Source organism: Podarcis pityusensis (assembly GCF_964106645.2).
Source record: "Podarcis pityusensis genome assembly, chromosome: 8".
Lineage (NCBI taxonomy): Eukaryota > Metazoa > Chordata > Lepidosauria > Squamata > Lacertidae > Podarcis > Podarcis pityusensis.
In genome coordinates this window covers 38,561,224-38,574,441 of record NC_138033.1, presented here as the reverse complement: position 1 = coordinate 38,574,441, position 13,218 = coordinate 38,561,224, and the positions used below count along the sequence as shown (strand labels likewise).

Genomic DNA, 13,218 nt, shown 5'->3' with positions numbered 1-13,218 from the left:
AACGCTCCTGAGGAAACCGTACCGGCCCCTCTGGCCGGGCCTGAGTACCATAGAGAAAGCAAACATGACTCGAGAGCGAATGAGAAACGCCACAGCCAATGAAAACATCCCGCGGCAGCCCCGCCTCTCAACTAACCATCCTAGCAGCTGGTTAGGAGACTCTAGAGTGCGTAAGAGTACGTATCCTATCTCTGCGTGGTTTCCTTCACCTTTCTCGCTCGTTCGCGCTCATTCCCGCTCTCGCCTCGCGCCCACCGCTACGATTGGCTAGACCAAGAATAAGGCCCGCCTTTAAGCGTGAAGTATGACGGGAGCCGTAGTTTCCTGCGTACTGTGCACATGCGTGCGGGGAAGATGAGTGGAAGGCGCAGCAGGAGCCGCTCGGCTCGTGTGGAAAACTCTGGTTCGCCCGTCAACGGAGAAACGGCCAAGAAGCGGGTCAAGCAAGAGGTTCGCGCGGAGTTTTCTGCAGCCCTGAGGGAGCCGGCCCTGAAGGAGAAGGTGACCGCGGCTTGGGCCTGCCAGAAAGCGCTCGACCACGGTAGGCTTACGGGGCTTGGAGGCGAGGGAGGCAAGCAAGTAGCGAGGGAGGCGGGACCGGGGCGGGGCCCTCCGTCTTAGGACCCCTTTTCCATGGGCGCCTCCAAGACTCTAGTCCTCATGGAAGTAGGAAGCCAGTGCCTGCGTTGTGCTGCCCAAGTGCCCAAGACTGGAAGTGCGGGAGCTGGGCGCGCCGACAGAACCGGTTTCGCGAAGTGGTGTGGTGGGTTGGGGCAGAAAGTTGCGCTTGGACCCGAGTTCACACACCCCGCTCGGCCGTAGACCTCGCTAGGTGGATATTGGGCTGGTACCTGTCTCAGCATAACATACCTTAAAGGGCTGCTGTGAGGATAAAATATCGGAGAACGGTCGAGAACTCTGAATTTGTAAAAGAACAGCCCTTTGCCTATTAGAAGCCAAATTATTGTGTTTATGCCTTGCTGTCGGCTGCCTTATAATTAATAGCCAAATTGGGTTTAATAACTTTTTGTACGTTGTATATCAAGGGTCTTGAGCAGCTCCTTATGGGAAAGGCTGCAACACGTGGGATTTGTTAGCTTAGAAAAAGGGTGGGTAATGTGTACAGTATTTCTAAAATTACACATGTGGAGCGAGGGAGACAGCAGGTTTTCTCCCTTCCTCATAATAGTAGATCTCAGGGCCAAGCTGAGATTCAGGACAAACTAGAGGATATACCTATTCACACAGCCCAGATTTAACTGTGGATTTCAGCAATACAAAATGTGATGGTGGCTGCCAACTTGGACGGCTTTAAAAGAGGATTAGATCAATCCATGGAAGTTAAGGCTATCAATTGCTAGTGGTTGTGATGCCTGCATACTACTTTTTTGGATCAGAGGTCGTGTGCAGTTGCTGGGAGTCATGACTGGGAGTGTTCTATGGGCGTATGATTTTTTGTGGGCTTCCCATAGTTTGGCAGGTGTGGGAATATAATGCAAAACTAGATGGGTCTTTGGCTTGATCCAGAGGGCCTTCCATATGTTCACAGATTGATGTTGGAAGAGTCATCTGATGGTACAGTGTTCAAAAACTGCTTGAGACTGCAGGGACAAATGCTGTCCTTGAAAACAAGCTCTGGGACTCAGCTAGACTCTCATTAATCCCTGAAGTTGTCAGTGTGAAAATGGTTGACAAAGCCCTACAAATTGGCCTGAAAGGAGGATATGCAGCGTGCCCTGAGCCAGCGATAATGTATGTGGGGTTAAGGGATGCCCTGCATTCCTAAACTGAATGCCACTTGGCCCCCAACTAATGAGCTTCATTATTTATTACATTCATACCCCACCTTTCCTCCTAGCACCTCAGGTGGTGTTCTCTCCCCCTACGCTATTTTTTTATCTTCACAACAACCCCATGTGAGGTAGGTTAGACTGAGAGACTCACTGACCCAAGGTCACCTCACCCAGTGAGAATTATTTGCAAGTTAACTATAATCTAATATGCTGTCTATAATTTGGTTTAAGTATCAGAACTGATGATGAAAAGGCCAACTTTGTCAGGATTAAGACTTACATGCCTGCAGCTAGATAGCACAGTAAAATGTATACAGGGCTGTGTTATGTGTTTCAGGAAGCTGTTGTCTGTTTTGTTTTCTCCAGAGGCCATTGTCTTAGATCCTGTTCCTTTCCATCACTGTGTCATCCCAAACTTCTTCCAAAATGAGGACTTTTCAGAAGGTCTGCAAAAGGAACTTTTGAGCCTGGATTTCCATGAAAAGTGCAATGACTTGTACAAATTCAAGCAGGTGCTTTATTTGGCATATTTATTTTTTAAAAGTTTTTTGTTTGTTTTTTACTCTGCCCTAGCCAAAGAAGGCTGCTAAAGCATCTTAGAATGATCAACAATCCTTACCCTCCAGGCTTATGGTCTAGAAGACATGACACCAAAAGATAAGGGATTGGAAGAGTGCAAGAAAAAGCAAACTCTGGCACTAGTTATTTAGTTACAAAATTCCCTACTTTGGATGGATTCTTATGGTCATTTTCCTATAGGGCATGGCTATCAGATTCATACATCTATTTTTCAGAAGCAGTGTCAGTGGTGATAATGATTGAGAGCTCAGATCAGTTTTATGCACAATCTGTCAGGCTGGTAGAGCTTTCTTTACAGCAGCTGCAGCCACTGCCCAACCTCTCCACTAAGAATGTTGCTGGGAGACCAGGATGGCCTCAAGTTCTGTTCATGTGTTTGGGTTCTCCTTTCCATACTTTTTTTTTGGGGGGGGGGGGAATCAGGAGGAAATACTACTAGCTATTGTATAGTTGTGGTTTGTTTTTGTTTTTTTGAGTGACCATACCGAGGAGGGCAAAGCTTACTTGGTCAGCTCCCTCTTCACAGGGGACTCTTCATTCTCCTTGCACACCTTTTAGATGACATGCGGTGGGGGTTGGGGACTGGATTTGGCCAGCTGTTTTAGGGAGATCATCCAGATACAAATGCAATTTGCTGTTACCATAAAAGCCATTTGGAGTGTAGGGTAAAAGTTGTAACTCTTGTTGCTTCTTGTTGCATAGTCTGATGACCTGAAGAACAAAGGAGGGCCTTACATCACTGCTTTAAGGTAAAATTGCTGCTTTGTAATGTGCCAAAGACTACTGTGGATTATGATGGCCAAGTCAAAGATGCAGGGGTGTTCTTGTGTATGCTGAGAACAAGAGCAACTACTACGACCTAATTTTCCAAGATACTTAAAAAGATAGTGGCAATTTGGCCTGCTTGCTTGTGTTATGCTAGTTATATCCCCTCACTTGTAAAGCAATGCATACTTGGAAGTAAGCCCATCTGATTTCTTTGGGACCTACTTCTGGGTCAGCGATCATAAGCCACGCTTCAGTGTTGGATTTTGAGCACTAGGCATGTCCATCTTAATTGTTTTTCCTTTTAAATGTGAAGATAACTCCAGTATTGGAGGCAGTATGTCTCTGAATACCCATTGATAAAGAGCACAAGAGGGGAGGGTTCTGTTGCTCTCATGTCCTGTTTATGAGCTTTATAGAGGCATCTGGTTGGCCACTGTGAGAGCAGAGTGCTGGATCAAATGGACCTTTGGTCTGATCTAACAGGTCTCTGTCCTTTAGACAAGATTTAGGGTGGGGGTGGACTGAAGAATGTGTGGGTTGACTGAGATATGTGCTGACTGGACTTCTACTATATCTTTAATCATTGCCCCCACACCCTACTCAACCTTTGCTTGCTTTTTAACATGGTTTGGAGTATATAGAGACCTTTCAGGTGGATCATGGTCTTTTTATCAGTAAAGATAGATGCCAAAAGGTCATGTTTTATTCCACATGCAACATAAATGGTTGAGGTTTAGCAGCCTCACGTTCCATGTTGTTCCTCCTTTTAGAAAAGTTCTCTTTGAAGAGTTCCAGGCTTGGCTTTCTGATGTAACCCAAGTGGAGCTGGAGTCAACCATTGATCTGTCCTGTGCTAAATATGAATATACAGGTAAGCAACCTACCTGCAGGACCTGTTGCAGAGATGAGTTCGCTGTGCTGGTAGGAGGGTCTGGGAACAGTATCTCTGATGGATGCTGTTGACCTAGGGTTTGGGCAAAAGACTAAAGCCTGATAGTTTATCTGGCACATCCAGTACACTCAGCACTGATCTTGCTCAGCTAAATCTTACGCTGTTGCAGATGCCTTGCTCTGCCACGATGACGAGTTGGAGGGACGGCGAATTGCTTTCATCCTTTACCTTGTACCACCGTGGGATAAAAGTGACGGAGGTACCCTGGATCTGTTCAGCACAGATGGTAGGTGCAATACAGTAATCCAGTTCCTCCTGCAGTATTTTCTGTTGTAGGTTCTAAGCAAGCAAGCTATAAAAGTAAAGTTTCCATGCTACTTTTAGCTGGTTCTTTTGAATAGCAGAATTGCTATCTTAACTCTGCATTAGAATGCTGCCAAAATACTGCTTGTAAGGTTTTCCTTTTCTGTGACAAACAGTATTTTCTGTGAGAAACATAATTTTAATGCTCCTCACCTCTCCAGCGTTTTCCTGTAACTGCCTCCCCCATGCTTGGTATCCTGAGAACCACCTACCACTTCTCATGAATACCACACAATCCAGTTTAGCCTTAAGCTCTCTGTGATTCTCCCCTCACCGCTGCTCTAACTCAAGGGATCTGACTCTATCATAGCAGTTGCACTGATTGCCAACCCTGGTTGATCACAAGTTAGAGTGTATGTGAACATTCCTTGATATTGCAGCACCTGGATGGCCAGCAGACCACACAAGGGACAAGCAGCCATCTAGGCATTTTTAAAGCCTGGTATTATTATTATTATTATTATTATTATTATTTTATTATTATTTTATTTCATAAGTATTTTGTACTGCTTGATTGCAGAAAAAAACCTCAAAGTGGTTTACAAAAAAGATAAAACAATAAAATTATCACTAAAAATTCACAACCATAATTTAAAACATACCGAAAGTATAAACCACAATAGACTAAAACAAATTAACTCATACAAACCTTCTAAACATCTGGGTAGGCTTGTCTAAATAAGAATGTCTTCAACAGGTGCCAAAAAGGTTACAGTGAAAGCGCCTGCCTGATATCAATAGGCAGGGAGTTCCAAAGCGTCGGTGCTGCCATGCTAAACAATCAAGTTCTTAACAGATGTGGTGCAAATATTATGTGGCGCCTGTAAAAATACTACAGTATCGCCTCACCTGCAAAATAACACCAGGCGAAACAGCCATCATGCTCTGGCCCTCTTTCTGGTCCTGGCGATATTTTGATACATTGCCCAGGCCTAGTTGCTAATAGGTCGTGGTCTGTAGCTTCAAGGAGTTTGGATTTGGATTTGATATCCCGCTCAAAGCGGCTAACATTCTCCTTTCCCTTCCTCCCCCACCAACAAACACTCTGTGAGGTGAGTGGGGCTGAGAGACTTCAGAGAAGTGTGACTAGCCCAAGGTCACCCAACAGCTGCATGTGGAGGAGCGGAGACGTGAACCCAGTTCCCCGGATTACAAGTCTACCGCTCTTAACCACTACACCACACTGGCAACACTTGAGTCTTGTAAGCCTCATCGTTCCATCTCTTTCAATACTTTGGATTGGATACCTCAGTGGGTCATGAATGCTGTCCATAGTGAGAGTCTGCACAAACGCAGGTGGTGATTAATGGCCTGTAGGAGCAGGAGGTAAAATATTGGTTCAAAACCGGCAATTTCTCCCTGGCTTTGTGGTTGATCTGGAGATGTCATGGTAGAAATGTGACTGCACTATGGTGTTAGAACTGCATACTCAATGGTGTACGTTGTGTGATACTTTCCCCCCGGCAGATAACTTCCAGCCTTTGGAGATTGTCAAGTCTGTGGTCCCTTCATGGAACTCGCTCACTTTCTTTGAAGTATCACCAGTCTCTTTCCATCAGGCAAGGAACATCTCTCTTTGTTCTTTACATCCTCTGTGCATGTGTCCATAATTTTCCTCCACATTCTTCTCCTAGCCTCTGATATACCCTATGTTCCAGGAAACTCGGCCTTCCAGTTTACTTGATGCCTGCCCTCTTCCTGTGATTTGTGGGCCTGAAGGTAGACCTTCAAGCCAAACTCATTGTGAGCCCAGCTTTTAGCCTTCTGTCTTGACTCTCCAAACCTAAATTTTCAGCTCCTCGTTCTGCTTTGACAGCTGCCTTTGGCGTAAGCCTGACAGTCCATAGGTAGCCTTCCCCCTGTGCTTTGGGGTAGGTTTGCCTTTCATCTAGAGCACTTGGGAGCAGGAGGCAAATAGGAATACCAGACAGACTCAGTACCCTAGCCAGATCCTCCAGTGCTAGGGGTGCTCAATATCTCCGCGGCCTCAGCTTCATATAGTTTGGTCACCCCACAGACATGTTTTATTTATTTGGTTCAAAACTTGAGTTAATCTGGCTCGGTGCAGCTTTGATCTGTGACATTTCATTTAGCTGATGCTTCATAATTGATACTAGATTTATTTTCAAATCTTGCTATGGCCCAGTCTTCAGGATGGTGTAAGACACAATTCTAAATCAGTAGAAGCCCCTTTGTGATTTCTCTTTGGTCCCTGTGCCAAAGACAAAAGTGCTAAAAGCATGTCCTTTTGATTTCTCCCATTCCAGGTGGCTGAGGTTGTTTCCGAAGGGAAGTGCCGCTTGTCTGTGAGCGGCTGGTTTCACGGTCCCTCGGTGGCAAGGCCAGTGCGCTATGTGGAACCGCTTTTGCCACGGAGCCCTCACCTCCCTCGTGATGTAAATAAATGTTGCTCTTTCTATGACCTAATTCAACAGTATATTCACCACTCAGTTGCTGCATGGGACAGGGGAGCACAAACACCTACTTTTCAGATTCCACACTGGTCTCTGCTTTTCTTCTGCCACTAGGCTGCCACACAAGAGAGAATCCTTTGGGGCTGAAGTTTAATTCCACTCAAGTGGGGGCAGGAAATTCTGTGCCTGTAACAGGCCAAATGAGGGGACACCAGTTTTATGTTTCCTGGCATCCATGCCAAATTTTTCATCAAATTTTAGCTCAGAGTAAAGGGAAGGGCACGTTTTTCAGATATAGAGTCCACTCAGTAAAATTATTCCAGATTCTTGTCCTAAAGGGGGTTCCTGGTGAGGGAGATTTCTTCATAATGGATATTTTGTTAGATTTTTCTTTCTTAGCCTTTCCTTGTTTCATTTTTCCCTAGCACGAAATTTTATATGATTGGATCAATCCAGTTTATCTAGACATGGATTCCCAGGCCCAGATCCAAGAGGAGTTTGAAGATCGGTCTGAGACCCTTCTAAAGGATTTTCTCAAGGTGGGTTTTGGAAAGTCATTTCCTACCTTACAATGTTGTCCAGTACAATGGGGTGAGCAGAAGGACGGTTTAAAAAGGGAAAGAGAAAAGTTGAAAATGCCATGCCTGCTTAATAATGTGTTGGGAGTTCCCGAGAGGAGGAGGTGCTACCCTGAAGGATCAGTTCTTGCAAATGAGATACAAATATTACATGACACTTGTCAAAGTGCCAGTTCTGCAGATTGACATGGTCAAGAGGGGATCTATGGAAATAGATCCTAATCTGTTAAGGGTGTGATATACTAATAGTAATGCCTTGAATTTGGCTTGGTGACAAATCACAGCCAGTGCATATCTGAGCAGAGATATTATACTCTGACAGGGTCTCACTCCTGTTGGTTATTGTACTGCAGCACCTGTGTATAAAAACCTGTGACTTGTGTGGCTGGAATGTAGCCTGTGGTATAAAGGTAGTGCAGGTTAATTTCTATCCCCATTTTGCTTCTTGCCCCTCAACCACTAAGGCATGGTCCAGAAGGTTGCCCATAAGATGGTGCAGTCCTTGGGCTGAGTAAGGTCCCTCACTGCTGGGAATGCCATTACTTTGGTGCAATTAATAAGATGGAGGCCCAAGGATCAGCTACGTGAGGCATTCCCCTGCAAGAAAACGAAAAACCATGTGTGATTTAACTAAATTCTATTTGGACCTACTTGCTTTCTCTAGTTTTCTAGAGACAGCCTGGCATGCAGCACTCAAACTGAAGCAGAATGGCTAGTACTGCTTAGGCAGAAATGTGGGACTTGCTTCAAAAGCTTTTTGAATGTGCCTTGGTTCCTAGAGAGAGAAATTTCAGCTCGTCTGTGAGGCTCTGAAGAAGGAAGGACTCAAATGGAGCAGCAGGGGGCCCCCTAACAAAAGGTAGGACCATTTCAGGCAGCTTCTGTCTATACTGCATCTTGCTTCTTATGGTCAACTGTGTTCATGCCAGCTCACCAATGCTGTGTGTTTTGAACTCATTTTTTCTGCGATTGTAATTTGAGTGTATCTCGTGTATTTGATTTGCTGAGAACTTCAGTAAATCCATTTGCTAATCTTTACGTTTACAAGAGAGTGCCTTCTATATTTTAACACTGCATGAAATCCCCGAAGACAGATTGGGCTGAGCAGGACTTCTTTAGATTTGGATCTAGGGCTTCAGCATCCTGCCTTGTTTCATGTCCCTCACCCCACTGGTAATGTTGGAAGCAGAGGACATAAAAGTGTACTCCAGTTGAACCATTCTCCCACTCTTTCTCCCCCACTCCTATATATATAATTCATGAAGGATGGTGCTGTCAATGGCTAGGAGCCACAATGACTGTGCTTTGCCTCCATTGTTGCAGGCAGTAATGCTTGTGATTGCTGGTTGCTGGAAACCACAGGAGGGGAGACTGCTTTTGTGCTCAGGTCGTTCTTGCAGGTTTCCCACAGGCATCTGGTTAGCCACTGAGAACAGGACGCTGGACTAGATGGGCCTTTGGCCTGATGCAACAGGCTCTTCATATGTTCTTATCTGATGCCAGCTCCTCTCCAGTAAGGCTGGTTGTTTTGGTTTGGTTTGAGGGCATATGGTTCTTGGTTAACCTTTTTTTTTGTATTAAAAAAAAAGTTATTAGACATTTTGAGGACTCCAGTGAAAAAGTGGGATGGAAATCTACAGATACAATAGTTTTGCTTTTCCCAATGGGAGGATTACCAGGCTGGGGGGGGGGGCAGAACTGAATGCTAAGTGCAGGCTGCTGCAAAAAAAGTCTTCCTGCACACCACTCACTTTTCCTGTGTTGTGATGTCATTGTGCAGGGAAAACTCACCCATGGCAGCCAGTGATGTGGAGCAGAGACAGGGGAAGCATACAAAGCAAAGATGTCCTGGCACAAGTAGCTTTGCCTACAGGTTATGGGCAGAGTCCAAAGAACACCTGTTTTTGTGGCAGATCCATGCCACACATAATGCATAATTCAGCCCTTTTGACCAGGAAGTTCTGCATTCAAATCCCTTCTGAGCCATGAAACATTCTGGGTGACCTTGAGCCAGTCACCTTTTCTCCGCCCTAACCGACTTCCATAGGGTTACCAGGAGGATAAGTAGAACAGAAGCCCACATACTCCTCCCTGAGCTCCTCAGAAATAAGGCAGGATACAAGTATGAAAGTCTCCTCTCCCCATGATCTGTGCTTTGAAAACCTGCATCTTAAAGTGGAATCAACGTCACAAATGAGCCACCATGTGCTTTATTTGCATAATGTAATCTCTTTGTATAACTGGGGTTGCCTTAGTTCAGAATTTGAACAAGCTATCTTTGAGGTGTGCAGAGTGATGTAGCCCCTCTTAAGAATGCTTCTTGTCATTTTTAGGCATTATGACAAAGCTGAAGAGGAGAGCCTGCCAGACATTTTGAAAAATTGCATGGAGCTATTCCGCTCAGAAGCCTTCTTCCTGCTCCTTTCCAACTTCACAGGCTTGAAGCTGCACTTTCTAGCTCCTGGGGAAGAAGACGATGAAAAGGAAGGGGAAGAAGAAATTGCTGCAGGCGGGGATTCTTCCAGATGCACACAAGGAGAAAGCAGCCAAGAGGAAACTGGCAGTCGGGAGTACACAGAGGCACATGGGAGCATCTCGGACAACAAGGTCAACAGAGTGTGTGGTGTGTAAATCACTGCTATCTAGTTGCAATGACACCTTATTTTTCAACATAGCCACTGCTTTATGGTATGCCTTAACGATGAAGTGCTCAGGGCCCAGTTCCTAGACAATTCAAACCACAGTTGTTACATTCTACTTTGGCTGGATTAATATTCTTGGGTTCATTTGTCGTCACCAGACTAGCTTCTGCTAATCAATATTCTGAAAGTTGTGAGTTCCGAAGAGGAAATTTGGCCAAAAACTATCAAGTCCTGCATATTAGAGGGGCTTTGTGGGGTTTTTTAAATATGTTACTATTAAGAGTAGACAATATGATTCCTTGGGAGTACACAGATTTAATATTTATAACCTAGTTTGTATCCCTTAAAGTTGCCTGGGTATGTTTGAAGCTGCCTAGGCAACAGCTGCTGGAATCTCCAAAGACAGAAGTGTGACTGGATGTCCCAGATAACTTCCTTCCCCTCCTGATGATTTGATTAGCAAAATCAGAAGGAACTATGCAAAATAGGGAAGCTGTATACAGATTGCAAAATAGGGAAGCTGTATACAGATTGAGGAAATTTTTGCACTTCATTGTGGAATTGAGCTTTCCTTGGTACCGCAATTGAATTGCCTGGGCAAAAATAGTAGTTTGTGTTACCTTGGAGTATGTTGAAAGGGACTCTCCAGAGCTCGCATCCATTTCTTTGTTGCCTTCATGCATGTGGGGAGCAAAAGTGCACATAACTGGAGAGGTTTTTTCCCAAAGCCTCTGGCTATTCTTACTAGATCTGGAGAGGGTTAGAGTGTGTTTTGCCTGTCATTTAGCTTGGAGGAAAGCTGCTGGGGTGCACAGTTGAATGGGGAATCCTTGGGATCTGAAGCTATGCTAGGCTCTATATAGGAGACTTGTGGGGTCTGTCACCTGCTCACCAGTCATGTCCTTTTGGCTATCTTCCCCCTCAGACTCAAGTGTCCCTCTGTGTACTGGAGAGCTGAGGCATTGGACCAAAGGTTGCTACACTCTAGTCCATGATGCTGAAACAACAGAGTTCTCCCTAGATCTGCTGCTCTTCTGTGGGTGTGAAGGTTAGTTTGGTTTTAAGCTAACAAAACAAAAGCAGAAATATATCTCGAAGATGCCAATTTTTATTGTTCAATACGCTCAATGAATTTTGGCAAGAATGTCTTAAGGGCTTATGTGCAAAGATAATGCTGTAAAGATTCTAAGCTACATAAAATAAAACTTTTATAAATACTTTAAAATGTGACAATATATAATACAAACTTGTATGCAAGTCAAACGGCCAATAAGTTATGGCCCATATATAAACACACTCACTTGTATTTCTTAGTGAACCCAATCTCAGAACCTTCTGTTATAAAAGAACTTGGGCAAAATCTTATGGAAGGCCCACCTCAGATTGCACAATTAAATGGGTGTCTTTCTTTCCTTCATGAAAAAAGAAAAGGGATCACCACTAAACTCTTTGGTGTTTGATGCATTCAGCAAATGTTTCTAGAAGGCCACCTTTTTTCAGCTTCAAGATCCATGTATTTATTTTCTAAGTAATGTTTTTTTCTTCTGCCTGATGAATTTGTTTCACTGTCCACTGTCCTGTAGTTATATCATTAAATTTAAGATAAGCCCTTCTTAAAGGCATTCTTCCTCAAATGCATTGGTGTGCTTTCTTTTGGTTTTAAGCTGCCTTGAGCATTTATGTGAAGCTGGGTAGAGACCCATAAATAGTGCAAGATGGGTCTGTTCCAGACTTGCATCTCCCGCAGTGTTTCTTGAAGTATGCCCAGAGGGAGCAATCCAAGATGTCATAGCACACAGCTTTCAGCACAACCTAGGTAGGGACAGGTGTCCTTTTCCTGTGGGTGCATCTGTGCTTGAGCACAAAAGTCAGCCGGCAAACAGCTCAGCTGAGCTAGTCTCATTCAGCCAACGTGTGTAATGTGGGGACTGGAAGCAAGAATGGTCTATTGGCATTTCCCAGAACTCTGGTCCTCTTGCTTTGTCTCTTAGTAAACAGGGTTTTTCTTATATTAAAAGGAAGACAACGAATAGGAAATACTTGCTCAGCTGCCTGAGACAGAGGAGAGTAATGAAACTTCCTTCAGACATCCAGGAAGCACCACCCCCTAAAGCAACCCTTGCCAACCAGACGTTCCTTAGAAGTTTTGGAACACAACTTTCAGCCAGAGCCAGGCTGTAGTCCAATACATTGGGAGGGCACGTGGTTGGCAAAGGCTGCCCTAAACATAATGAAAAGTTAAAAGGCAAGCTGTAAAACCTTTGTTCCATCATTTTAATGCTAAGACTTGGATTTGGGCTTTTTATACTGCTGCATTTCTTTATGTAGCCCATGAATATGAGTACAGTCATACCTCGGGTTAAATGTGCTTCAGGTTGAGCATTTTCAGGTTATGCTCTGCGGCGACCCAGAAGTTAACAGAGCACATTACTTCCAGATTTCGTCGCTCATGCAGATGCTCAAAATGACGTCACACGGAAGCGGCGAATCACGACCCACAGACACGGGTTGCGTTCGCTTCAGGATGCGAACGGGGCTCCGGAACGGATCCTGCTCACATCCAGAGGTACCACTGTATTTGTGTTAGAAACCATAAGCTGCCCCTAGAATGTTCTTTTGAGGTAAATTTGACAAAATCTACATCTAAAACAAGTCATATGCTTGGCATACAACTTTTCTTAATAGTTCAGTGGGAGTGAGCAGTGACTTTGGAAAACTTTACAAAACAAATGACAACTGCTCATTTCTTTTTTTCAAGATTGGGACGTGGAGTATGGTGGCTTTACTTCATACCTTGCAAAAGATGAAGATGAAGAGGTAAGCAGTTGTCTCTACCCCTCTTGTGCTTTATCAGACCATTTTGAAAGCAGTTTACTCCATGCTCCCCACGCCCCATACATAAGTTTGGGACATGCACAGGGCAACTGAGTACTTTTTCCTGAAGTGTCAGCAATTCACGTTGCCAGTTTCTTTTTTCTTATAGCAAAACATAGATTGGCTTAAGCTTGGGGAGGGGGGGCAGTACAGTGGTGTGGGAAGGGGATATCTTCTTGCTCACACCTCTAATTTGGAGGGCTGTGTAGTGTTGCTGTTTTCAAGGAATCTGCATTGAAACCTTTTCCAATTTAACTGGAGCAGGAATTTGATTCACTTATTCTACACGTGTACAGAATAAGTTCTTTAACCTGA

General features: G+C 44.5%; 1 protein-coding gene across 2 annotated transcripts in view; it reads left to right on the top strand.

Moving 5' to 3' along the window:
• The first annotated feature begins 90 nt into the window (after positions 1-90).
• Positions 91-13,218, top strand: part of OGFOD1 (2-oxoglutarate and iron dependent oxygenase domain containing 1) — a 15,118-nt gene continuing 1,990 nt past the window's right edge. Inside the window, exons 1-12 of one of the 2 annotated variants that reach the window (XR_013989347.1) lie at positions 91-541; positions 2,160-2,305; positions 3,075-3,121; positions 3,911-4,011; positions 4,202-4,318; positions 5,863-5,954; positions 6,663-6,791; positions 7,235-7,348; positions 8,167-8,246; positions 9,721-9,994; positions 10,955-11,077; positions 12,788-12,846. Coding sequence is in view for 1 of the 2 variants with exons in the window: in XM_081015851.1 (XP_080871977.1) it covers positions 340-541; positions 2,160-2,305; positions 3,075-3,121; positions 3,911-4,011; positions 4,202-4,318; positions 5,863-5,954; positions 6,663-6,791; positions 7,235-7,348; positions 8,167-8,246; positions 9,721-10,010; positions 10,955-11,077; positions 12,788-12,846 (1,500 nt within the window). In the remaining variant the exon portion in view is untranslated. Of the gene's footprint in view, positions 542-2,159; positions 2,306-3,074; positions 3,122-3,910; positions 4,012-4,201; positions 4,319-5,862; positions 5,955-6,662; positions 6,792-7,234; positions 7,349-8,166; positions 8,247-9,720; positions 10,011-10,954; positions 11,078-12,787; positions 12,847-13,218 lie in introns of those variants that run through there. The other variant, XM_081015851.1, reaches the window with a different exon arrangement.